Source organism: Crotalus tigris, unplaced genomic scaffold, assembly GCF_016545835.1.
Source record: "Crotalus tigris isolate CLP2741 ecotype Arizona unplaced genomic scaffold, ASM1654583v1 scf7180000017736.1026742, whole genome shotgun sequence".
NCBI classification, from domain to species: domain Eukaryota; kingdom Metazoa; phylum Chordata; class Lepidosauria; order Squamata; family Viperidae; genus Crotalus; species Crotalus tigris.
The window spans coordinates 458,458-483,890 of record NW_024096602.1 but is presented as its reverse complement, the minus strand read 5'-3'; the positions used below and the strand labels follow the sequence as shown (position 1 = coordinate 483,890).

Below are 25,433 nucleotides of genomic sequence, written 5' to 3'. Positions count from 1 at the left end.
CTGCTATCCCATAGAATACACAGATTAGTGATTCACCTGCCCTTTGCTATCATCACACAAGTTTCTGGTTGCAGAACCTGATCTACACGCCGGTTGTTAAGCAAGACTGCAAGAAAGGCTTAAATTCCAGGGAGCTTTGGAGAAGGAAACATCGTAGTGGGTTGAACTGGTTGACATTTTATATAAAAAGAAGCATCAGCGGAGTCAACATTTGGGCTGTATGTTTCTGTGATTAAAAACAAATTTAGAACTTTTCCTGGGGAGCCTGTGTTGATTGCCGTGGGCTTGGCACAACTTTGATTGCTGTCAGAGGTGACGGGAGCCAGTCCCGTCCGTGTTGAGAAGAGATTGTTTTATTGCAATTCAATGCATCCCTTGGAAATGTTATCGTTCATTCTGAATATATGGAAAGTTCATATTACAGAGAAAGAAGAGTCCAATCGTACTTTTAAAAATGGTCAGCGTTTTGCATTTGTGAGTATTTAAATTTTTCCGGTCTTTTCCCTCTGTTTCAGTGCTGTATTCTTTTAAGGGCGGGACTTCCTGAGTCACAGATAGGAAAATGTGTGTCTTGGAAGCTTACTTGTTCTCCTGCACTTAACAAGCATTCATTTAGTGACTGTTTGACGCTGAAAGAAATATCTTAGGACTGTTTTTCACACTTAATAACTGTGGCAACATCCTCCAGGATCACGGGATCAGAATTCAGATGCTCTGCAACAGACTCGTATTTACGATGGTCGCAGTGTCCCGAGGTCACGTGATCCACTTTTGCAACCAGAGTCAATGGGAAAGCCAGATTCACTTAAGAACCGTTACTCACTTAATAAAGGCAGTGATGCACTTAACAACCGGGGCAAGGAAGGTCGTAACATGGGGACAAAACTCATTTAACAAATGTCTCACTGAGCTCAGAAATTTTGGGCTCAGTTGTGGTCATAAGTCAAGGACTACCTGTACAATATTTAGAGAGCAAGTTTGAATAAAAGGATAATCCTGGTACCGTCTAGGCCAGGGGTAGGCAACTTCGGCTCTTTTATGACTCATGGACTTCAACTCCCAGCTCAGGAATTGTGGGAGTTGAAGTCCATGAGTCATAAAAGAGCCGAGGTTGCCTACCCCTGGTGTAGGCTGTGCAGTACTTAGGATTCCGTTCAAGACCGAGGGGTGAACTTAGCACATATTTGTAACTCCTTAAGGCAGCCCAATGTTGAGTGACCCCCCACTAAAAGATACAGGTGCTTTAAAAGGTTGGGACCAGTGATTTTCTTTATAGCCTAGAACAGAACAACAAAATAGAATAGAATAGAATAGAATAGAATAGAATAGAATAGAATAGAAAATATGGAATAGAATAGAATAGAAAATATGGAATAGAATAGAATAGAATAGAAAATAGAATAGAAAATAGAATAGAATCTGCTCGCTGGCCTAAGAAATTGAACCCTCCTGCATGTCTTGTAAGGTTATTAATGCCATTAGTCCTATGCCTTTCCTACCAAAAATTGCAAAGTTTTATTTGTTCTTTGGGGCCCTTAATAATTTACTTGTTCATACAGAAAAGAGGAACATAAATTAAAGAAATACGCTGCTGGGTTGTTGTTGTTTTTTAAATCCTCTGGAAAAATTCAGAAAACGTTCTTCCTCCCTCTCTTGCTCCTTTGATCCTTCCACCTGTCCATTCTTTGATATTCACTGTGGACTTTCTAGTGACCTTTGCCGTCTTCGTGGATGCTTGATTAGCAATATTGCCACCCTTATTACCAGAATGTGCTGCATATTTTTCAAATATTTATTTCCTCCTTTTCCGGCATTTGTTTTGTTGCTATTCTTTTGGAGAATTTCTAATTGAAGTTTTAATTGAACTTTCTGGGAGTTGAGGACAGTTGGCGAATTAACACTTCAGCCAACTATTTGTGAAGAGGTCTAAAGGAGAATAATTCCTTGGTGTGTGTCTCTTTTCTTGTTTATCATTATTTGGGCTGCAAGTTGATTGAGGCGTTTGCTGCTTTGTTTTGGTGTCACAGGGGATGCGGATCTAGCGATGTTACCTAGAGCAGGGGTCTCCAAACTTGGGAACTTTTAAGACTTTGTGGACTACAACTCCCAGAATTCCTTAGCCAGCAGGGCTTGGCAATTTTGCGCTGATGACAGTCCCAAACTACATTTGAAAACGATTATCTAGGTTGGCTTCTTTAAGTAGAACTTACTAAGAAGTTTACGAAGGAGGAGCAGATTTGTGATTTTATAGAAAAGTGAGGTTGTAGACATTCTAGGTGTATTTATGTCTACATAAATTGACAATCCCAGCGGCCCCCAACTTTTTGGGCACTGGAGAGAGATTTTTCCATGGACAGGAGGGAGGACGTGGTTTCATGTATTGCCTGCTTCCTGTGGATGGGGCTTCGCTTGTTTGTGCGTCCTGATTTGTGGCATGCCACACCCCAGCAATGCCGGTCCATAGACCAGGGCTTGGGGACCCCTGGACAATCCCGTGCATGTTCTTGTTATAATATTTTTCACGTTCCCTTTTTTTTTTTAAGCAGGGAGAGAAAATGGAAGGCAACAGCTCCATTTGCATCCAGCGCTGGTCCACCAGACACGTGGCCAAGTGGCTGAAGGAAGAAGGCTTTTGTGAGTATGTGGATGCTCTGTGCGATAAGCACCGTCTGGATGGGATCACGCTCTTGACTCTGACGGAATACGACTTGCGCTCCCCGCCCTTGGAAATCAAGGTTCTGGGGGACATCAAGCGGCTGATGCTCTCCATCCGCAAGCTGCAGAAGCATCACGTCGACCTTTTGGACGAGCTGGGCTACAGCAGCGAGAGCCCCCTGGGCTCCCTGCCCCCCGTGATCGGCTGCGTCCAGGGGAGGGAGTGGTTTTGCAACGGCGACGTGCAACGGGACTGCGATGACTGCGAGCCGGTCTCCGAGCTGAGCGCCGAGCAGTATCAGTACACCAACGGGAAGGGCAAGCACTCTCCCAGGAGGCTGAACCCCGAGTATTGGAAGACGGCCCTGAGCTGCATCTACGTCTTCATTGTCTTCGGCTTCACCTCCTTCGTCATGGTCATCGTGCACGAACGAGTGCCCGACATGCAGACCTACCCCCCACTGCCGGACATATTCCTGGACAGGTAAGGAGGCCGCTGAGGGCAAAAGGGGCCTGTTTGGAGCAGAACTGAGTGGGTGGCGTTATTTAAGGAGCCGAGGTGGCGCAGCAGTTAGAGTGCAGTACTGCAGGCCACTTTAGCTGACTGTGTTCAGCAGGTCAGCGGTTCAAATCTCACCGGCTCAAGGTTGACTCAGCCTTCCATCCTTCCGGGGTAGGTAAAATGAGGACCCAGATTGTTGGGGGCAATGTAAATATATATATATATACACATTGCTTACTGGTGTACACCGCTTAGAGAGTGCTTGCACTTAAAGCAGTATATAAGTCTCATAAATAAATAAATTTGTCGACAGGGCTGAGTCGTCCCCTTTCCCCCCAGGAAGCTGACTGTATGCACAAACTTTTCTTATAAGTATAGAAGTTCAGGGGAGTGAGTTAAATGCAGGGTCTTGCTGTTGAGAAGCCCATCGGTGCGATAAGTTCTAGGCCCCTGAATCTAAGGGAAAAATTACTAAATCTTCTTGTTTGTTTGTTCGTTTGTTTATGCGAATGCAGCTGTGCTTTTTGTAGTACAGCTTGAGGAATTCTGGGAACAGAAGTCCACACATCTTAAAAGCGATCAAGGTTGCAAAACAACTGGCTCAGCCCCACCACATTGTAATATCTGGAATTGCCCATGTGATTTCTAAAGCGGCTTGTATCATATCTGAGCTTGGTGGTTCCTGTCCCGCAGCCATTTCATTACCCAGCTAGGTAACCTCATCAGTGCTGGGATGTCTTGATTCCTGTTGCCATGGAATCAGACATCTGAACTGCTGGATGCGGTTAACTGAGGTCAGTTTGGGGCTGACGTCAGCCCCAAATTGTCAAGATAACGACCGGCTGCAGGTTCCAGGCCAGGGGGTCCCCAAATCTGGCAACTTTGAGGCTTGTGGACTTAAGACTGTCTATGACCCAGGTCCCTCTGACAGTGAAACCGGCAGCATATAGATTTAATAAATAAATAAATTCCAGTGTTGTAAACCGGATTTGTGTGAGGTATGGGTTCTGGGGCAATTCAAACAAGATTTTAACTTGCCTGGGGTGAGGCAGATAACTCTAAATCATACTCGATCCAGTTCTGAGCCTTCAATTAAATCCCGGCCCCAAACCAAACCAATGTTTGTTGTTGCTGTCCAACAGGAGGGGGGGGGATGGGGAGGGGCGGCCAGCTGGTTCTGCAGTCTTCTTGACCGGCTCTCTGGCCAGGAAGGCCTCTGCAGTCGGAGCGTCCTTAGAGAGGCGGCCTGACCGTGAGCCCCCCTCCAATCCGAGGCAGGCCGGCTGTTGACAGAACAAACCACCTCCTGACTTTGATGTTTCATCATCAGAGCGCTCTGGTGAGGCTGCCCCAGAGATGCCGCTGCGGCAAAGGAGTTCCAAGGCCAGCAACGGAGAGTTTTAAAACGGGTGAGAATTCACCCTCCCTGGATTCGCTCCATAAGTCATGCAAATCTGTTGATTGACCCTAAGCACTACACAAAATATCGTGTTTATTTTTATTTATATTTAATTTAGAAAGCATCCATCTCACTCACCGTAGAGTACAGGGAGTCCTCGACTTAACAACGGTTCATTTACTGACCATTCAGAGTTACAAGGGCACAGAAAAAAAGTGACTTAGTACCAGTTTCCACACTTGCAACCACTGTAGCACATGATCAAAATTCAGATGCTTGGTAACTGGCTCGTATTTTCGACGGTTTCAGTGTCCCGGCAGGGATCACATGATCCCCTTTGGCACCCCGGCCAAATCAATGGGGGGGGGTGTCAGATTTACTTTAAAACAATTTGATTAATTTAACAACTGCAGTGATTCACTTAACAACTGTGGCAAGTAAGGTCGTAAAAGGGGGCAAACTCACTTAATAAATGTTTCACTGAGCAACAGAAATTTTGGGCTGCATTGTCGTCGTATGCCGAGGACTGCCTGTGCAGCGATAATATCATTGATCAGCAGTGATAGCAGAATTGTTAACACCCTGAATGAAATGGATGCTGTATCTTAGTACCGTGTTTCCCCGAATATAAGCCCTAACCGGAAAATAAGCCCTAGCCCAGGGGTAGGCCACCTTGGCTCTTTTATGACTCGTGGACTTCAACTCCCAGAATTCCTGAGTCATCTATGCTATGCTGACTCAGTAATTCTGGGAGTTAAAGTCCACGAGTCATAAAAGAGCCAAGGTGGCCTATCTCTGCGCCTAGCCTGATTTTTTTTTCAGATGCTCATAATATAAGCTCTGCCCCCCAAATAAGCCCCAATTAAGATTGTCAGTATTTCTCTGAATATATAAGCCCTAACTAGAAAATAAGCCCTGCTGCATTTTGGGGGGCAAAAATTAATATAAGACCCGATCTTATTTTGGGGGAGACACGGTATTTATTGCATCCCAGGAAAGCTAAAAAAACCCAAACCCAAATGTATCAAATTTATTGCATGACGAAACAATTCAATCAGAGTTCAGTTTATTTTTTTAAAACACAAACAGCAACAAAAATAATGACTGTAGGTTTGACTGATTCCTGTCTAACTTACTCATAATAATTGCTTTTTAGTGCTTACATTTTTTTAAAAAAACAACAACACAAAAACAAAAATATAATTCTCCAGTTTGATTTCATTCGGGAACTGATCGTCCTGTAGCTCCATGAACAAAGGCCATTTCTTAGCGTGTGCTTGTTGTTTTGTGCTGGCCAGGTCCTTTCCCCTGCCATTCTCCGCTCCCATTCAATGTCACCAGACACTGGGTTCCTTCACACACAGGCCAGTAACCAGTCACTTATCAGTCTGAGCTGAGAACAAACAAACAAACAAACAAGCTGTGCTGAGTCTGAATGTCATCTGTGACCCTCCAGATCGTTGAATTTAGGTATTGTTTTCATCCTGTCTCTGCATTTAAGAATACCAGAAAGATGACTTATTGAGTGCCAGATCTTATTATTCTAGGTTAAAAGTGTGACTTTCAGGCACGGGGTACCTCTGCAAAGCAAACAAGGCAAGAAAGGACACACCCCAGCTCTATGACCTGTAGTAACCGTGAGACGTGTGATTGCTGGATTACGTCTAATCTGCTAAGGTCACGCTGTCTGCTCCCTCCCCCTCCCATGAGTGATTTCCAGAAAATGATTGCAAAAGACTTTGAAGACAAGTCTGGATGTTTGTTGACCACAAAAGAATCTGTGGCCATTATAATGCTCAGATAGATAGGATCAGATAATTAATCTTGGTTTAAGCCTTAAGATCAAAAGGATTTTACTCCATTCTCTAATCCAAATGATGCATTGTTGGTATACCGTATGTCCCCAGAGACATTGTCTATAGAGTGTATAAAGACGCTTCAAATTTGTACAACAAGAAGGGGCACTTTGTCATCTTTGCTGCGATGCTGGCTGAGGAATTCTGGGAGTGGAAGTCCACAAGTCTTAAAAGGGCCAAGTTTGAAGACCCTTGCTCTAATCTCTCGAGGTGTTCATTCTTGTGAAGAGTTGACATTTCTAGTAGAAGATTAAATGCCCTGGTTTTTTTTTCTCCCCTTCAAAGAAACATCGGTAAGAAATGGATATCTTATAGCTGCCCAGTAACAAATGTTTGGGAAACCGTTTTATATAATTTTATTAAAAGTTTTAAAAAGGAAGGTAAACGCTAATATAAAGTAAAAGGAATAAAAAAGAAAGCTAAAAGTACAAGAAAGGAAACAAAGAAAAAGAAAGAAAAAAGATACAGTGACTTCCCATCTTCTTTACAGCAGTTACAAATACAATTATAAATTTACCTCTTTCGCTAAAGTTATAACATGTCTCTCTTCATTCTATAATTCATCCTGTTTAATTATCAAAACCATAAATCGTAAGTTCATTTTTGTTTTGTTTTGCATCCCCCTTGACAAAATTCTAGTATCTCATCATAAATTAGCCATGTTTGCTTATTATTTCTCATCTAGAAAACCCATCTTGTGCTGAGAGCAACAAAGATATTTTGGGGCACAACCTAGATTTATATCTATTCCATATTCTCAGTGTGGCATGTCCAACATAGCAATTTTTAAATTCCACATTAACCTTGACTTTGTTGTGCCTCAAGTATCCATACCACCCAAACCTCAAGAACTGCTCTTCCACTGGTCTTTTATTTCTCGGCAACACCCCACTCTTTTGTCCAAAGAAAACAGCAAGCTGCAAAACACAGTTTCAGATCAGGTAAACCCAACTATCCTCTTTCCTTTGCACCCCCTAACATCTTATATTTAACTTGGGGTTTCCTCTCTTCCTCCCCCCCCCCCAAAAAAAATTTAGATACATCCTTTTGTTTAAATGATGCATCAATTGTCAAAATAATTATTGTCTGAAACAAAAACATTTTTGGCAGGACATTCATTTTTATTACAGAAATTCTCCCCAGAAGTGACAGTTGTAGTTCTTCCCATCTTAACATATCTTTTAAACTTCATTCCGTATCTTAACATAATTATTTTGAAATAACATACATCTTTGCCATAGGGATACCCAACTATTTTACTTTCTTCTGAATCTTAAAACCCATTTTCATCACTTCTTTTGTTAACGTCTTTGTTTTCTCTTTGTTGATCTTAAAACCGAATGCACCAAATTCTTTCAGTTTTCCCATTAACTTTTCAATTCCCTTTTAAGGATCTTCCCAAACCAACACCAAACCGGCTGCAAAAGTCCTAACTTGAACGTTTCTCTTTTTATGCTTGCTCCCAGAATTCTCTAACCTTGTCTTATATCTCTAATCAACATTTCAAGAACCAAAATAAATGCAAAGAAACAGCATGCATCCCTCTCTTTTTCCTTACTGTATCTCACAAGGCTGTGCTAGATCTCCCATTAACAACAGTTTCCGCTTTCTGTGAAAATATAACTTCATCCTACCCATTTTATAAAGTTCTCTCCAAATAATAGCAAAAGGAAGCATCAGGAACGCAAAACTTTAATTCCATAGGCTATTTCTCAACTGATTCACTTTCAGTATTATTAGCCCATTAAGGAGTGAGACATCTGGGGATATTGTAGGAAGAGGGAGGTGTTTAGTTGTTGCATTTTAAAAAACGTGATGTGTTTTTTTTTTTTGTCGTATTTAAAAATGGAACCTTTTTGAGTTTAAGTCAAGATCTGCCCCAGATTCCCACCCTTCTCACACTTAGTTTTGTTGCCTCAAGTTTTAGGCTTCACAATTAGCATTTTAAAAGGCGACAGTCACCCTTTCAACTTGGTAGTTCAGGACTCTCTGTTTCTAAGAAAACATGTTTTCCTTTTAGCCAAGGCCATTTCTTTTGGTATGCAAGAACTGGCCTTCTCAACAACCACACATTAGAAAATGTATTCTGAAAGTCCTTGAGTAAGCTTGCAATTTTCCAGGAAGATACATACCCAGCTTGGGAAAAATAAGGTAACCCATAAATTTGTCACTTGTGGAATGTTTAGAGTCAATGTTTTCTATTGTTCAAACTTCACACGCAATCAACATATTTTATTGTTTGGTCATTTGCTTACTGAGCTATTAACATATACTGAATGTATGTATCCTTCGGTTCTGTAAAAAGACTCCCCCCCCACTTTAATAAATGCTTTATGCTTTTTGCCTGGATAACTTGGTGGTTCATATTTTCAAATGGGCAGAGAAGCAAAGGTAAAAATCTCCTAAATTCAGGGATCAAGTTCTTATCGGTTCCATGCTAAACCTGGGGTGCTGGAGTTTGGAGGCAACAGTCTGATAATTTTTAAGCTTTTAAAAATATATTTTACCAGAACAAGAGAGGTCAAAATTTTGTGATTTTAAGATTATTCAAGGTTTAAGATTTTCCTATTCTTGGAGAATTATTTCCACAGGAGGCATCCGCTTCCAGTTTATGCAACGTTAAGAGGAAATAATTATTTTAATTTCCTATTAAGTCTCCAGCTGGATTTCAAGGATATAGTTAGGCTAGTATCATATTAATTAAGTCTTCAGCTGGATTTCAGTCTGCTGTCTTTCTCTGTCATTAGTTTGATTTAATCTTTAGTTTTTAATTCTACCGTTGGTCCTTCCCAGGTGATACCTCTTTCCAAATCTGCTTACTAGATACCGACTTAGTCATAATTCATTTTTGTTAATGACTGAGTCTTGTGAAAGGGGAGCTGGCAGGAAGAAGGATCTGATTAAGGCAGGCTTAAATCTTCTTCATATTTTGTGGAGACGTCTGTTCCTTACATCTTCTGCTTTCTAGAAGAAACAATGACTAGAAGAAGCAATGGGGGGGGGCAGGGAGATTAACAGCATAGGAAGCAGATTTGGAAAAATAGGCACATGGGGAACACGATTACTCCATGAGTCAGTACTGACTCTCATTCAACCCCTCTGGACTGGGGTTTGCCTATGAAGACAAAGATAATACTACAAGGGGATCCCTATGCCCAAAGTCAGTTCCACTGTGAAACTGGGCTCCCCAATTTCTCCCCAGACTCTTGCCTCAAAAAGTCAACCGCTCCTTGTACAAGTCAACAAAACATTGCATCATCGCCCTTCTTTCTGGTCTATTGTATTTGCAATTGAACAATGGAAGGAACCCCACTGGCTGCCTTTCTCCAGTTGTTCAGCTGTCACTCATCTTGCGTCACTCTCCTTTTTCAGTTAATAAATCAAAGTATCCCTTTAATTGAAGATGCACTTTTGATTGTGTACCCCACAACTAGATCACTCCCCTGCTTTATATTGTGGTTGCATGCGTTTAAACAAAGTAATTCTGTGTGGCTTCTTGCTGGTGATTGATGCTCTTTGCAAACTACAAGTTGCCTTTGTGTGCTGTGTTTGAAATACTATTCTGTCGGTCTGTCTCACAAGAATGTGCAATAGAATTGTCGGGATAACAGTTTCTGAGCAGTTTTACGTCTCCCATTTAAGCTGAAGTCAAAGACTTTGACATGGTTCACGTTGTTTATTTATCAAATTTATATGCTGCCCATCTCACTGTCAGGAGAATCTGGGAGGCTCACAATCACATCAAAGCAAAAATAGAAACATTAAAACTTTCAAAGAAGTTAACTATTAAAACGAACAGAATTTAAATAAGTTAGAAATCAGAACTCAGTGGGGTGGTGGGTGGGATCTTCTTCCTTGCCCGTTAACCACCTGCAACCTAGAACATCAGAGTCAGAAGGGACTTCGGAGGTCTTCTAGTCTAGTCCAACCACTGACCATTCCGGACAAATGGCTGTCTGTTTTTTTTAAAGGCCTCTGTCAGAGGCCCCAGGCCAATCAGCAGAGCCAGGCCTTGGGGCTGTTTTCGGAGGCCGGCAGGGTGGGTCTTACCTCCAGGGCCACAAGGCTCCAGAGGGCAGAAGCCAGGGTGGAAAAGGCCCGTCTCCCGCTCTCCACCGCGTGCAAGTCCACCGCCTGCCCCTTCTGCCAAAACGGGTGGGGGGGGCAGCCCCATTGGGGCAAGAGGCTCCCTCAGGAAGCCCAGACTCACGCCAGAAATTAATGCCGCTTCTCTCTTCTCTCCTCAAAGCGTCCCGAGGATCCCCTGGGCTTTTGCCATGACCGAAGTGTGTGGAGTGATTCTCTGCTACATCTGGCTGCTGGTCCTCCTCCTCCACAAGCACAGGTAGGCCCCTGAGACAGGCCGCTGCTTCCCCATGAAAGACGCTGCGAGGTTTTCTGCTGTCCATCGCAAATTCCAGAAAAACAGGGAACAGAACGTAATTTTACTATTAACAGTGAAATGAACTGTTGTAAGTTGAGGACTACCTATAGGGTTTATTTTGATATGAAAGAAACATGGCTTGCTTGTGGCATACACGCATGCGAGTGTTGAAGGCTTAGTAAAGTTACCATTAGTTTTTCACCCAGAAGGAGACATTTATGTCGTGGAACAGAGGTCTTCAAACTTGGCAACTTTAAGACTTGTGGACTTCAACTCCCAGAATTCCTCAGCCAGCTGGCTGAGGAATTCTGGGAGTTGAAGTCCACAAGTCTGAAAGTTGCCAAGTTTGAAGACCCCTGTCATGGAAGAATCAAACACAACTGATGTTGTGGACATTCCAAAATGTTGTACTTGGATAGTTACGACGGCAAGATATCCTTAGGGTGGGGGTGTTTTGATAGCGTGTATAGTATGTTTAAGCCCTGTAGTAGACATCTTAAGGGTAGCACTTAGGATGAGAGATTGCATTTCTTGGATGATTGGATGAACGTCACATACAGCTCATATTAAATTTGTTAAAAATAAAGTTAAATCTGATAGGGGGGATCCACAGCCTTTGGTAACCAAGTCTGATTGCGATCAACTGCCTCTTGCTACGTCCATATCCTTGTTCTGTATCTCCCTGTGGGATGAAGGATTATCTCTGCTGTTCTTCTAAGTTTGGACTTGGTCTATGCTAGAGGCTTGTTGCTGGGACCAATCCTGATTGAGAACTCGGTTTGTAGAATCATCGTTTCCTGACTTACATATAATTTGTAGCAGTGGTGGGATTCAGCCAGTTCACACCGCTTTGGCAGAACCGGTAGCCCAGGCCCAGAATGAACTTCCGGAAGCGGCATCCACACAGAGAACCGACTGTTCACATATTTGAATCCCACCACTGATTTGTAGGCTGTGGACTTAACAGTTCAAAAATTTAAGCTAAGGGTGTAAAGAAAAGGGGAAATACTCAAGCTAATTGAGTATATAGTCCAATAGATTGCCATGTTTTTCATCTCAAAGAATAGGTGAAGTTTCAAAAAGCATAACAGGGATTTCCCCATGTTTGTAGTCAAATAAGAGTCCTTAAACCAAGTATTTGTTTTTCATGGGATCACCTTTTAACAGCAGAGGACAACTGCAGGGAAGATGTGGCTGCTTTAAAGAGCTGCTGTGGGAGGGTGCATTCACGTAGCCCTAGCAAGTCAATTCAGAGAAATTGTGCACACAAACAAAGCCAAAGGCTTGGATCCAAAGATGAGTTCAGTTAAATACATTTCTAGAAAAGACTTTTCAGATCCCCAATACCCCACTGCATTCTTCACGAAGCAGATGCAGAAGGGATCCCTCTGGAACAACATGAGGTGAGGGCAGATTGTCATTCCATGAGCTTCGTAAATTGTTGAAAGCAACTCTTGTTCCTAGATCTATCCTTTTGCGACGACAATGCAGCCTGATGGGAACTGTGTTCTTGTTACGTTGTGTAACCATGTTTGTGACCTCGCTGTCTGTGCCAGGGCAACATCTGCAGTGTTCTGGGAAGGTAAGTCAGTGAGTCTCCCAAGATCTTGGGCAAAGACCTTCGACGTCATCACCGACATTTTTTAATTTTTTATAGATATGTCAGATATGTGTTCTGTACAGACCCAGTCCTTGTATCTTGAAGACAGAGCATTGAACTCTGATCTTTACTGGCAAAATGTGGAAGCTTTGAATATTGGCAAAGTACTGTACAACATGAGAATATTCAATGATTGAAATGTTTGCAGATTTATTGTGCCCGTATAATCTACATATGGGGACTTTGAACTCTATAAAATGGGACAGACCAATAAAGTATAAAACTCTTTTGTGCAAACTGAAGGGTAGTTGAAAAGTAAGCCAATCTAGGTTAACTGTTGTCATAACTTATGCCAATGCCTGAACCGAATACAGGTGGTCCTCAGCTTATGATCACAATTGAGGCCAACATTTCTGTTGCTAAGGGTGACAGTTGTTAAGTGAGTTTTGCCCCATTTAAGATCTTATAGTTGTTAAATGAATCACTGCAGTTGTTAAGTTAGTTACACAATGGTTAAGTGAATCTGGCTTCCCCATTGCCTTTGCTTATTGGAAAGTCTGCTGTCAGAGCATGCACAGTCTTATTGTGCGAGATAAGCCAGGAGTAAACACAGTAAACAGTGGTTTATATTAAATGGTGGTTTATCTTACACTATCTACAATATCATACAACAGGAACAATATACATACACATGCTATTACAGCAGGAAACGGAAGAGAGAGCACCCGTCTGCAGAGCCTTCCCTTTTATACAAGGGCTCTTAAAGAGACACAGAGCCTGCTGAGCCATTGCCAACATTATATCATAGATTACATCAGCTGGTTAGCTTCTAAATCATTACCTTGACAGTCTCAAAATCTGATCACATGACCCTGGGACGCTGCAACCTTCATAAATACGAACCAGCTGCCAAGCATCTGAATTTTGATCACGTGATCACCCATTGGGATCCCCATATCAGAACAACTTACCTTATGTGAGGCCAGAATCTAACATTTAACACCGTACTTAAGGAAAATGGTTCAGTTGAGATCTGTGTATGTGGGACTGATTGGGGTAGATTGACAGGGATTACACTGAAATATAATTTTATCCTATTTTATCTATATCTTAAATTATTGTATTCTATTCCAATTTCTTTTTCGACTGTATTTTATTCCAATTTCATTTTATTTTATTTCAGTTTCATTTTAAATTGTATTTTATCCAATTCCATTTTAAATTGCTTTTATCAAATTTTAGTCATAATTTGTTTCTGGAACTTTGCCCTTTGATATGGCCCAGGGGCAAATAGATAGATAGATAGATAGATAGATAGATAGATAGATAGATAGATAGATAGATAGATAGATAGATAGATAGATAGATAGATCACGTGATCATGAGGATGCTGCAAAGGTTATAACTCTGAAAAATGGTTTGGATGTTCATTAGATGAACTCGTAAGTCGAGGACCGCCTGTGCAAGATACTGTATTTACGGTGGGGGCGGTTGCTGCATTTATCTGGGGTCTCCCGTCTTCTCGATGTGTTCCTTTTAAATGTGGTGCATGCTTCTTATTCTAGTTATATGGCAACGTGTGGGCAAAACTTCAGCGAGCTTTTGCTATTTGGAGTGGATTTGGCATGACGTTAACTGGCGTGCACACCTGTGGAGACTATATGTTCAGTGGCCACACGGTTGTCCTGACTATGCTGAACTTTTTTGTCACGGAATGTAAGTAGAGAATTGAAAAACGGAACATGGTTATTGTCCAGCCAGCTTGCCACAAACCTTCCTCTCCTCCTTTCTGGTGTTGTGCAACATTCCTTGCTCTGCAGATCACGCAGACACAGGTCAAATGTTGCTCAACTCCAACCCCCACCGAGAAGTCCTGTTGGATGGAGCTGCTGGGAGTTGTAGTTTGGCTGCTTCTGGAGGCCCCCCCCCCAGCTGCCTAATTGTGAAAGAAAGTTTTCAGTCCATGGGGGAGAAAAAAAGAGGTTTCAACTGGAGAAACCAGAATCTATTAGGGTTCATGGTTGACCCCCATTTGGGATAAACATAATTGGAGAAGAACTATTGAATACCGCATGTTCCCATCGTGTGTGTGCCATTTTGTTTTAGAAATACATGTGAAAAGGACTTATTTACAATTTTGAAATGTCTTACTGACACCTGCATTCGTGATCTGCATACTAATTCTGCATTTAACTGGTCCCTTACTTGTAAGACATCTAATACAAGCGTCATGAAAAGTAGCTATGCTGTGGCTGTGTTGATGTTCTGGAAATTAAATTATAAACTGCAGGCAGATATCCAGGCCTTAGACTTATCGTCGAAAGGGCAAAATGAGAGAATGAGAATAGAAGATAAATATAGTGCAGACCTTGTTATTTTCAGAAGACAAGTTATTACAAGGCCAGAGTCCATGACCGTTGGCCAGCCTGTTATTATTATTAAGCATTTCAAACCATTGGGGTCTAGGTTGCTCCTTTCCCCCTGGCTGTTGTTCCCGCTAAGAGAACAGGTTCCAATAATTTTTTTGTAACCTTTCCTGACTGGAACTGTTCTTTCGTTCCAGAGCAGTTCCCGAAGCTTAGCCCAAGCCTTCCTGCTTGCTTCTAGTTGCCCAGAACATGTCCAAACGCAGTGATGAAAAGTTCCAAGTTGTGGGTGGTTGACTCCTGTGTTCCTTTCAGATACCCCAAGAAGCTGGAACTTTTTGCATACGTTGTCGTGGGTGCTGAATCTCTTTGGGATCTTCTTCATTTTGGCTGCTCATGAACATTACTCCATTGATGTCTTCATCGCCTTCTACATCACGACAAGACTCTTCCTGTACTATCACACCCTGGCGAACACCAGGGCCTATCAGCAGAGCCGGAGGGCCAGGATCTGGTTTCCCATGTTCTCCTTTTTTGAGTGCAACGTCAACGGCACAGTTCCCAATGAATATTGCTGGCCCTTTTCAAAGCCGACCATACTGAAAAGGTTAATTGGCTAAAGAATATTCCAGTTTAATTCACATCTCTATGAAGTACTTGCAACTAACCTTCTTCAAGAAATGCTGGGCACGAAGGATTGTTCTCACCCACTGCACCTCCTCTGGCCTTGTTCATCCTCTCGTGGCTGATAGAGGTTCAGAAGAGACCGAAAACACATTGCCATTTTTTTTTTAAATATTCAGGCAACGTTGTTAAGTTGTAATCAAGTTCTGCATGGATGTGGTGAGGTTAAAATGGGGGGCTCAGCAAATCTTAACAGCTTTCTTGTTGGGAGGATCTTAAATGGATCTTTGCTGCAGGAATAACTTCAGATCCAGGTATTACCTAAGCAGCTTTGGGGCCTGTTTGCACATCGTGGGTAACCATAAATAGCTATTGACAAATTCTGGTTTGCACCCTGTAGATGGCCCTTGACTTTGGTGTGAATTATGACTTATTAACCATTTTGAATGGTAGACACACAGTTCAAAGGCAAGGCTTACAATCCGGGTGGGACTAATAGTAACAGCCGCTTATGTCCTGCTGTTGAAAAGTATGTTTGAACGTGAAAAATGGCGAGCAAGCAGACGACGGAACTGCCTTGCTCAGATTGCTTGTGGAAAGCAATAACGCATTGCAGGCCGGGCTCTGGTGGGATGCGTCCATGCTTAGCTATGTAAGGTGTAAATGTGATGTGCAAGGACGTCTGTCATAGCTTGGACACATACTGACAAAAACATCATAGCCGTTCAGTAATTGCCTCTCAATATTTATTTTAGCAAATAAATGAGTTGGGGAACATTCACCCGGAGACACAAGTTCCAAAGCCTTCAGTATGATGAAAGGGGCAGGATTGGTGTTTTTGGTGAATGAAACAAGGAACTGGCTGACTTAAGATAAATGAATTGATGCCCTTGTGTCATTCAGAGGTCCTGAGTGTTTACATTTCATTAAACCGGTAAGAAATATATTAGAAATGAGGTTGATTGAGATTTTTGTGCCACAACTCTTTCAGGGCAGTATTAAACACTTACTTAAATCCGTGCATGCTTTTTAAAATGTTGATGTTAGGGTAGTAATCCTGTTAAATTGGGAGGCAAGCTAATAATGTCGCCTTGAATAAAGGATGAATGGAGGTGTCTTAATGGGGTTTTTGTGAAGCACACGGCGATGCACAGTGGGACGTTGGCAGAAGGTGAAATTTAATTAGCTGCTAGAGAAACTTCTGAGATGCTTATCAGTGCAGGTTAAACGATGGAAGTTTGGTGGCTTCAGTCACCGTCACTTTTCTTGATGAATAGACCGATGGCCGAAAGTAAGAAAACAAGCTAAACACTCGGCACTCGGAGCTCCTGACCGCCCTCTCTCTCTTTTTTTTTTCCTCTCTGAAACCTGCCTTTCATAAAAGCTACTCCGTTTCATTCTTGATCTTTTAAACCATCTGCTCAGTTTAAAGTTGGGAGCCCCAATAGCCTAAAAATGGGAGATGGTTTTGTGGATTAAAAGAAGTTCAGCCTTTGGAAAAAGAGTCCTGGCGATTTGAAATCTGGAATGCAAGGTTTGTCACTTCCATTGTACAAATTGAGGTATTCCAGGTTGTTTGCAACTGGATTTTTTTGAATTATACCGTGCAAATGGATTATTTGTAATCCATTTCTAATTTAGACTTTTAAACCTGACATTAAAAGTTGCACTCAAGTCAGTTATATAGTCTTAGTAACTTCACAGAGGGCAGTGAATTTCAGTGACCCAAAATAGTGCATCTGCCCTTTGGCTTGACTACTTAATTAATTAATTAATCAAGCAACTAATTACTCCAGTCTCACAAACGGAACCATTTCCAGAGCTGTGAACTGGCAGAAGGCAGGCAAGAGACCAGACACACATTCCCTTTTCATTTCTGCTGAACAGAGCTTAATATTGGTAGGCATAAAAATACAGGACTTCGCTTTGAACTTCAAGAAAACTTATCAAAAATATACTGAAATAAAGTTATGGTCACGTAAAACTTCCTTATTTTATACCTTGAAAGTATTTTCACCCGAGAACATTGTAAATACCTCTAGCAATATTTAATATTGCCCCAGTAATACAGTATTCACGTAAAGGTCTACTTTGGTATTTTGAAATGAAATCAAATCCTTGACGAGAATGGATGTCCTTCTTTTTTCACAAATTGTTCCAGAGAATGTGCTGAAACCAAATTCTTTCTATAAAGCTATTTCTGTGTTTTATGTTTAATTTGCGTAAATCCATTCCATAAAGGCACGGAGGTCATCTCCCAGTATATTAAAATGTAGCATGAGATGTTTTTTTTTTTAAATTAGAAATACAGAAACAGTTGTTTCTATCAGCTCAAATGGAGAGCTTTTATGGTTTGTAGCCGCAGTAAAATGGACCAGTTAGTTGCATTTTGAATGCAACAATATTGCACCTCTGGTTTGGCCTAGCAGGAAAAATTAAAAATGATTTTTCTTCGCCCCATTTACAGCAACACACTGGAACGTTTACCTAATCTTTCCTCAACAGCAAAAGTACAAAGTAGCCTTCTTTGAAGCACAGAGTGTTGGCTGTTTGAAAGAAATCTTGGTAAAATGTAACTTTGAATGCCAGAGGGAAACAGCCAGTCGCTAAGTTTACAAATGCCTTTGGTGAGGGAACAGGGGGCCTGCCCATCACAAGTATGGTCAAGTTTACTGGAAGCGAGGCCCTAGAAGCAGCAATATGGGAGCAAACGTACAGGAACACAACTTTTAATGACCTTCTGTAGGGGTAGCCTTCATGAGCCTTCTGTAGCTGGACACAATCTCCAGCAGCAACTTCCTTGATGGGACCGTTCCCCATCGGGAGAAAACCCTGCAGAGAATTCGGCCTCTTCAAGTCTTCACTAATTCGTTGCTCCTTAACTTGACCCAAAGGGCCAACTTTGAAATAATTTTTCACTTGTGATGATAGTTGTATTTGCACTTTGGATTCTTATCAAAATTAGCCCTTCTATGAACTCTAGCAGGGGAACACCTCATATTAAATTTAACCCCACCTGGGTTCATTTTTGAAGCTATATTTCATACTTATTTCCTCCAATTGTTCCAAACTGTAATACTGTTTACCCTGTGGATTTCTCCTGTTTAAAACATCAGATTTGATTGTTCACTTTTCACTTAAAGGAGAAATATTTATTATATTACCATTGATTTTTTAAAAAATATTTTCAAAGCAGGAGTCTATTTATTTGCCTTTTTTTGTTTCCTACTCAGAGTAGAGTAGTAGTAAAGTAAGACCGACAATTTCAAAATCTGGCATGTATCATTTTGTAAATTGTGAGTACCTCATGTGCTTTAAAGGATGTCAATGGGCAGTAATTTTGTGTTAGATTGAGGCCCTGGCTGAGTTAAAGTTAAAGTTTTCCTGTTGTTGTCCCCAACCATTATCTAGCCCAGAGGTCTTCAAACTTGGCCCTTTTATGACTTGTGGACTTCAATTCCCAGAATTCCTCAGCCAGGCATACTGGCTAAGGAATTCTGGGAGTTGAAGTCCACAAGTCATAAAAGGGCCAGGTTTGAAGACCCCTGCTTTAGGATATCTGACTATAAACAAAAAACTATACACATCTACAGCTCTTATTTCTTAAACCAAAAGGAGAATATCGATTGGGCTAAAGTGGTTCACTTTCATACATGGCACAAAGATTTTGGTTTCAGGTTTTCCCCTGTCCCTAAAACACGGTGATGTTTTAAGACTTGAATATTCCTTTCACATAATGGTTTGAAGTACAGATGTTGTGTAAGTAAAGAGGGGATTAGTTCCAATGTGAACATGGATTTAATTTATATTGTTTTGTATGTCCCGTGTTATACTGTTGAAGCATTCAATAAAATCTGAAAGATTAACTAAGCGATACACTTTCATCTCAGTCACTGTCTAACAAAAGCAAAAATCTCTCTTTTATCTTTTGTTTATTGTTACAGAGGCTCTAGAGCAGTGGTTCTCAACCTGTGGGTCGGGACCCCATTTGGGGTCGAATGACCATTTCACGGGGGTCGCCAAACAAGGCTGTCCGCCATTTTTTCCCCCTTTTCTTTGGCCACGCCCCCGGCACCCAGTGATGTATAAGTGGTTGGGGGTCACCACAACATGGGGAACTGTATTATGGGGTCGCGGCATTAGAAAGGTTGAGAACCACTGCTCTAGAGCAGTGTTTCTCAACCTTGACAATTTTAAGGCATGTGGACTTCAACTCCCAGAATTCCTGGCTGAGAGTTGAAGTCCACAAGTCTTAAGTGGCCAAGATTGAGGACCCCTGCTCTAGAATAGCCATTTCCAAGCCTACCACCACACAACAGGTCGAATGCTGCGAGTCGATTTAGAAAGAATTTTCAGCACCCCAAAATATTTTGCTGTCTCCCTCCATGTTCGCTGATCAAAAAATCAAAAGCAAAATTCAGCCTTTGCTGGAGTTGATGGATTAAACCCTCCCAAGTCTTCTCCTGAAGAACCAGGGTCAGCAGCCAGTCTCAGAAACGCTAGATTTACAATGACACCCGGCAGATTTTGATTTTCCACCAACTGCTTAATCCATTCTGACTCAGCCGGTTTGAGATCAAATGCTTGCTGCCCTCTGCTGATGAACTTGCTTAATTAAGCTTTCTGTCATTCTAAAAAAAAAAAAAAAAAAATCCCTTTTAACCATGCATTTGGCTATCAACAGATTCCTTACTCCCAGAATTGCCTCTGAATGCTAGTTTGAACTTGTTCAGTAACTGCTACGCTGTATGGTGGTCGGTTGTCAGAAACCGTAAGAGATGACCCTATTAAATTAGGATGTATATTACATTACTTCCTCAATCCTCAAGTGTCCACATCAGATCAAGACCAAGCTGTGTAAACAACACTACAATCCCCCACCCGCCAAGGAGACAAAATCACTGCAACTAACTGGATTTAGATTCTCAAACAATGATCCCATCTGTGATCTACTTGCCACTGAGAAGTCCATATAAAGTACAAGATGAACAAGGCTGAAAGCAGGTTTGGAGCGTAATTAAAAACCAATTAAGCAATGGATTTAGTAATCTCACTTAAGTAGCTGCCTTAGTAATCTCACCATTCTGCAAATTCCGCTTTCTTCCTTGAGCAGTTACATTTCACTGACTTTCTCCTTGAAGCAATATTAAAGTGTCTATGGAGAGGGATAGCCCACGGGGGGGGGGGGGGTGTGATTCCCAGCTTTCTCTTAGATTTAGGACAAAATTCAGGGTCTTTTGGCTATAAACGTATCAGTATATAAATAGGGGTATTTCTCCTTGGACTCTTGATAAGAGAGTGTATGAACTTAGTCATTGAAATGGTTTAGAAGGAACCAGCTGAATTATACAGCTTATTATTTTTTTTCCCCAGTAGAAATTCAAAGATGTTTTTGTGGCTTGCCTCAGTTGTTTAGGTTTCTAAACACATGCAAACACACCCCTTTTGTTTCTCTGCATGACTGCACTGCCTTTCTTATCCAAGGCATTTTAGAAGAAGCTTCCTTTTACTGACTCTCAGCTATTATGTTACTAAGCCATGGTTTGTTAAGGCCAGAATGATGATCCTGATGATCCTCATCTCAGCTGAGTGGAAGAAGGGACGGAAATCCTGACCCAGAGCCTGGATAGTTGAGCGTCTGGCAAGATTCTCCTCTAAAGGTGTGGAGATTAAGATGGGAGTCCAACTACCAGGAGCCAGGAAAAAGGGTATCTAACCACAGTGTGACTAGCAGGAGGGGGGGTGAGAGGGGACCACTGCCCTAAAAGAAATAGCACATCACTGTCTTTCTAGGTTTTTTTTGAGGAGCACAACCCAACGGATGTATTAGTCTCAGAGTCTTCACATTGAACGGGGTAGCTGGATCTGTGGATCCAGCAGGGATCTGTTGTGTGTTGAGAGTCCAAGGAGAGAGCTGAATCACCATGTAAATCACGCTGTCCTCGCTGTCCTCGTTTCACTTCAACAAGTTTTCTTCGTTTGGAAAGCAATTCCACTGATCTGACTCATCTTCCGCCAGCCAAAAGTCACATGTGTAGCCAAGGCGGGTGGAAATTCCTGCCTGCCAGGGGAAAAAACAAAACAAAACCCCAAACCTTTAATCCTGGCTCTGAATTACATTTGAGTGCTGGAAGCAAACACAAGGAACTAAAATCTCAGTTTAATAAAAAAACAACAACCCTTAATTAAAGAAACAGATGCAATTTAGGACAGGGGTATCAACAAGGGGGGATGTTAAAGTAGCTCTTCAAGATTTCAGACCTGGCTTTTTCTCAACTCTGGCTGGGGATTGTATGAAAAAGAGCCCAGGTTCAAAGTATGCACCTTCCCAGGGATGTAGCCTCCTTCCTAAGCACAGGAGACTTTGGCCAACTCAAAGTTTCTCTTGCTCAAAATATTACGTTTCTATCTTTTTTTTTCCTCTAGTCTCACAGCAACCCAAGCCTTGATCAGTTCTCCAAAGCCTCACCTAAAATGGTTTCATGCTTGGAAGTGAAGAACTGTACCTTATAAAACCTTATTTAAACTTTAATTTTCTGCATGACAGTTTTTTTTGTGGGGTAAGTTACAGCTATAATCATTGCACTGATATTTGCAAAACATTAGAGCAATGAATCTGGTCTAGAGTTTCGCTTAGCATTTTGTTTTGTAACAACCAACGTTAGAACCATCTTTTTTTTAACCACGGACAGATGATCATCTGCTTCAAATTATCCTAAATGTCAAGATTGGTCCTTCATCCAAACTGACAGCGAGCTCCCGGTATTTTCTTTTAAGTAAGCCTACTAGCAATTGTAGCCTGATGCTATATATACTTTCCAAGGATCCTTGCTACTCTTAGCATTCATTTGGGATACTCTCAGCTACACAGATCGAGAATTTCAGCCTGTAAATTATAAAGCCCACTTTATAATGTAAAGTTATAAATGTAAAAAAAAAACCAAAGCTTATTTTGATTAAATACGAGTGACAAAATTTGCTTACTTTGAAGTAAGTCCTCTGACGTTCAATGGGTTTTACTTCCAAAAAGTGAGCTTATTTACTTGATTTAGGCATTGCCAAATCCCAAGTGGTTCTGGATTGGGTATATTGCCCTGTAGGTAGGATCACAGCCTTTTTATATAATTCCAGGGAGTTTAGGACCCTGTTCCTGCTATTGATTTGTAAGTTGCAGGAGGTGGTGAGGGCTTTTTAACCTTTAGTCCACTAAGAGCAGTTCCTTAACACCCCCCCCCTTTAAGACAGAGCATTTAAAGAATTTCTCCTTCATTAGATAGAAGCAGCAAAATAGCCCTTGACCTGCATACTATTGCCTATTGTTTTAGCAAAAGGAGGGAGTCCTGTCTTGTCAGCTGCCTTAAACCGTGTAAACTCCCCTGGGCTTATGGAGCCAAACATGGAAACAGAGGTAGAAAAGAAAAGGAAAAAGAAAAAGAAGGAAAAGAAAGGACATAAACACTCACACAAAAGCAAACATACATGTGAGTATCACCTTGATTTCTTTTGAATAATAGTTATTTTCTTCTTATCTTTAATACATGGGGCTGGCTTGAGAGAAAGTTGCTAAAAGGTCAGTCCAGATCTTTATTAAAATGTGAAGATTTACTCCACCTTCTTCTCCACTTGAGGTGAACTGCTGTGGAAATTCGGATGTGGGTTTACTTAGGTCACACATAAACAATCCTGGTCTTGCAATAGTGGCGAATATCTGTAGCCTGGGTGTAGGATGAGGGGGAAGGTTCCCTCTCTGAGTTTCCTGCTCAAAGGTACGTATCAAAAGAGGTTGTCTTCTTGAAATGGGTCGTTATTACCTGAAATCTCTTTCCAATATATCTCAAAGAGTTTGGTTATGAACAATCCTCAGTAGGGTTTTTATATAGACGTCTAATTAGATTTCTATCTCAGAACGCTTGTATACCCAGAGGAACGGGCAGACTAAACGGCACAGCCCAGGCTTGCAGTCGTGAAGCCGCCAATCTTAAATCTGAGTGACTCAGCAGAGGCCATTACTATACAGAGAGGGGTAGGGTGTAGATATGTATCCAGGCCAGGGGTCTTCCAACTTGGCCCTTTTAGGACTTATTGACTTCAACTCCCAGAATTCCTCAACCAGGCACGCTGGCTGGGGAATTCTGGGAGTTGAAGTCCACAAGTCTTAAAGTGGCCAAGTTTGAGGACCCCTGCACTAAAGGGAAACCAAAGTAGCACCTGATTTGTCCTAGATTTTTTTTTGCTTTGATCTCAATGTTCTTACCCAGTGTCCACATGATTTCACTTCCAGCATTCTCTTGTCATAACAGATTAGAACACTGTCTAGGAAAATTAAGGCACGGACTCTTCTGCCATTTTTGCCTTACTCTTTAGCAGCATAAATATGCCTTATTTTTTCAAAAGGTGCTTCTGAGAAAAAAACAACAACCCTCTTTTTTGCCCATAAAAAAGGGCAACCTGCTTTTCCCCTTCTGACAAGCTGTTCCATGTACAATTCCTCACTGATCTCTTCACATACAAATGTTATCTTATAGCCCGGATTGTCTATTTGCATCCCCGTATTTGTCGCAGTGCAAATCCTCTATAGCAGGGGTCCCCAACCTATGAGCCGCGGCCCACTAGTGGCCATGAGTTGTTTGCAACCGGGCTGTGCAAATGGTGGCTGAGCATGCATGCACGCTGCTCACGCAAATGGAGCTGTGTATCCGCTTGCCGGCTGCTCGAGCAGAACCATCCCCTCTTAACGATCTGTCTTGCCACAGTTCTTAAGTAAATCTCTGCAGTTATTCAAATTAGTAACCTGGTTGTAAAGTTGTAAAGTCTAGACCAGGGGTAGGCAACCTTGGCTCTTTTATGACTCGTAGACTTCAACTCCCAGAATTCCTGAGCCAGCTTGGAATTCTGGGAGTTGAAGTCTACGAGTCATAAAAGAGCCAAGGTTGCCTACCCCTGGTCTAGACTTCCCTTAGACCAGTGTTTCTCAACCTTGACAATTTTAAGGCATGTGGACTTCAAATCCCAGAATTCCACAGCCAGCGATGCTGGCTGTGGAATTCTGGGAGTTGAAGTCCACATGCCTTAAAATTGTCAAGGTTGAGAAACACTGCCTTAGACTTTCCTGCCAGCGGAAGATTGTCTCTCCTTGGACTCTCCTGCTTTTACACTAGTAGAGTACCTGGCGATTCCTTGTTCAATTCTTTCCACTTTGGTTTTTCACTCTGCCCCAATTTTATTTATTATTTTTTATTTTGCCTTTTGCTTGTTTCTCTAAGTCTGTGACGCTCCCCTGTTGCTGGCCACGTGGCTCTTGGCCCAGATGCCTGTGAACCAGGCTGATGCCCAGCCTCCCTTGCTGAGCCTGGAGGGCCACTTCCATCGTCCAGCTTGCAAATAGATCGGTCTTTTCCCCTGTGCAATTTTGCACGCAAAGATTTCCTCCTGCAATGGTGTTCCTCCATTAGCCTGCCTTTCACGAACTCTTAAGGTGAATCCAGATTCTGATCTTCCCAGGAGGCGGGGCATCCGCAGGAGTGCCACAATCTGCCAAGGAATGTGTGTGCATCACTGTTTGAAGCCACAGCCTGTTTGTACAAGCAGCAGCGTCGTTTCCACGGATAAAAAGGGGGGGGAGCTGGGGGGGGCTTTGTTTGCAAAGCAATGCCTCTCATCTTGCCGATGTTGACACCCTCCAGCACCTGATAGAAGGCACGTCCGTCTCTAGGCTAGGGCATCTAAGAGCAAGGCTCTTGCTTTTCTCTTTCATTGCTTCGAGGAGGGGGGACTTGACACTTTCCAGCACTGAATGGACACACCCGCATATTTTTATGGATTTTTGCAACCTCCTCTCACGCAACCCCTTGGGCAACAGACACGGCCGGCCGTATAATTGCCTTTCGTGCATTCAAGTGCAACTTCAAGAGCGGACATTCAGACTCATTAAATAACATTATGCATACCGTGCAAAAATGAAAACCAGGCTTATTTTGAAGAGGAAAAAAACCAAAAAAAAGCACCACGCCACGAAGCGCTCAGCGATGGCACGACCCTGGAGCACCT

The 25,433-nt window shown here is 42.1% G+C and overlaps 1 protein-coding gene and 1 long non-coding RNA gene across 5 annotated transcripts in view; one reads left to right on the top strand and one right to left on the bottom strand.

The window, feature by feature from the left end:
* Positions 1-19,262, top strand: part of SAMD8 (sterile alpha motif domain containing 8) — a 40,273-nt gene extending 21,011 nt beyond the window's left edge. For 2 of the 4 annotated variants that reach the window (XM_039339620.1, XM_039339622.1), the window contains exons 2-6: positions 2,544-3,139; positions 10,662-10,757; positions 12,261-12,378; positions 13,962-14,112; positions 15,078-19,262. In XM_039339620.1, the coding sequence (XP_039195554.1) occupies positions 2,544-3,139; positions 10,662-10,757; positions 12,261-12,378; positions 13,962-14,112; positions 15,078-15,382 (1,266 nt within the window). In that variant the 3' untranslated portion in view covers positions 15,383-19,262. The remainder of the gene's footprint in view (positions 1-2,543; positions 3,140-10,661; positions 10,758-12,260; positions 12,379-13,961; positions 14,113-15,077) is intronic. The other 2 variants (XM_039339621.1, XM_039339623.1) reach the window with 1 other exon arrangement.
* A 390-nt stretch (positions 19,263-19,652) lies between these two features.
* LOC120306415 lies at positions 19,653-25,428 on the bottom strand. Its single transcript, XR_005556277.1, has 3 exons — positions 25,334-25,428; positions 21,310-21,447; positions 19,653-20,017 (listed from the first exon to the last, which is right to left on the bottom strand). It is a non-coding gene; the product is annotated as an uncharacterized LOC120306415 (long non-coding RNA).
* Between the last annotated feature and the right edge of the window lie 5 nt (positions 25,429-25,433).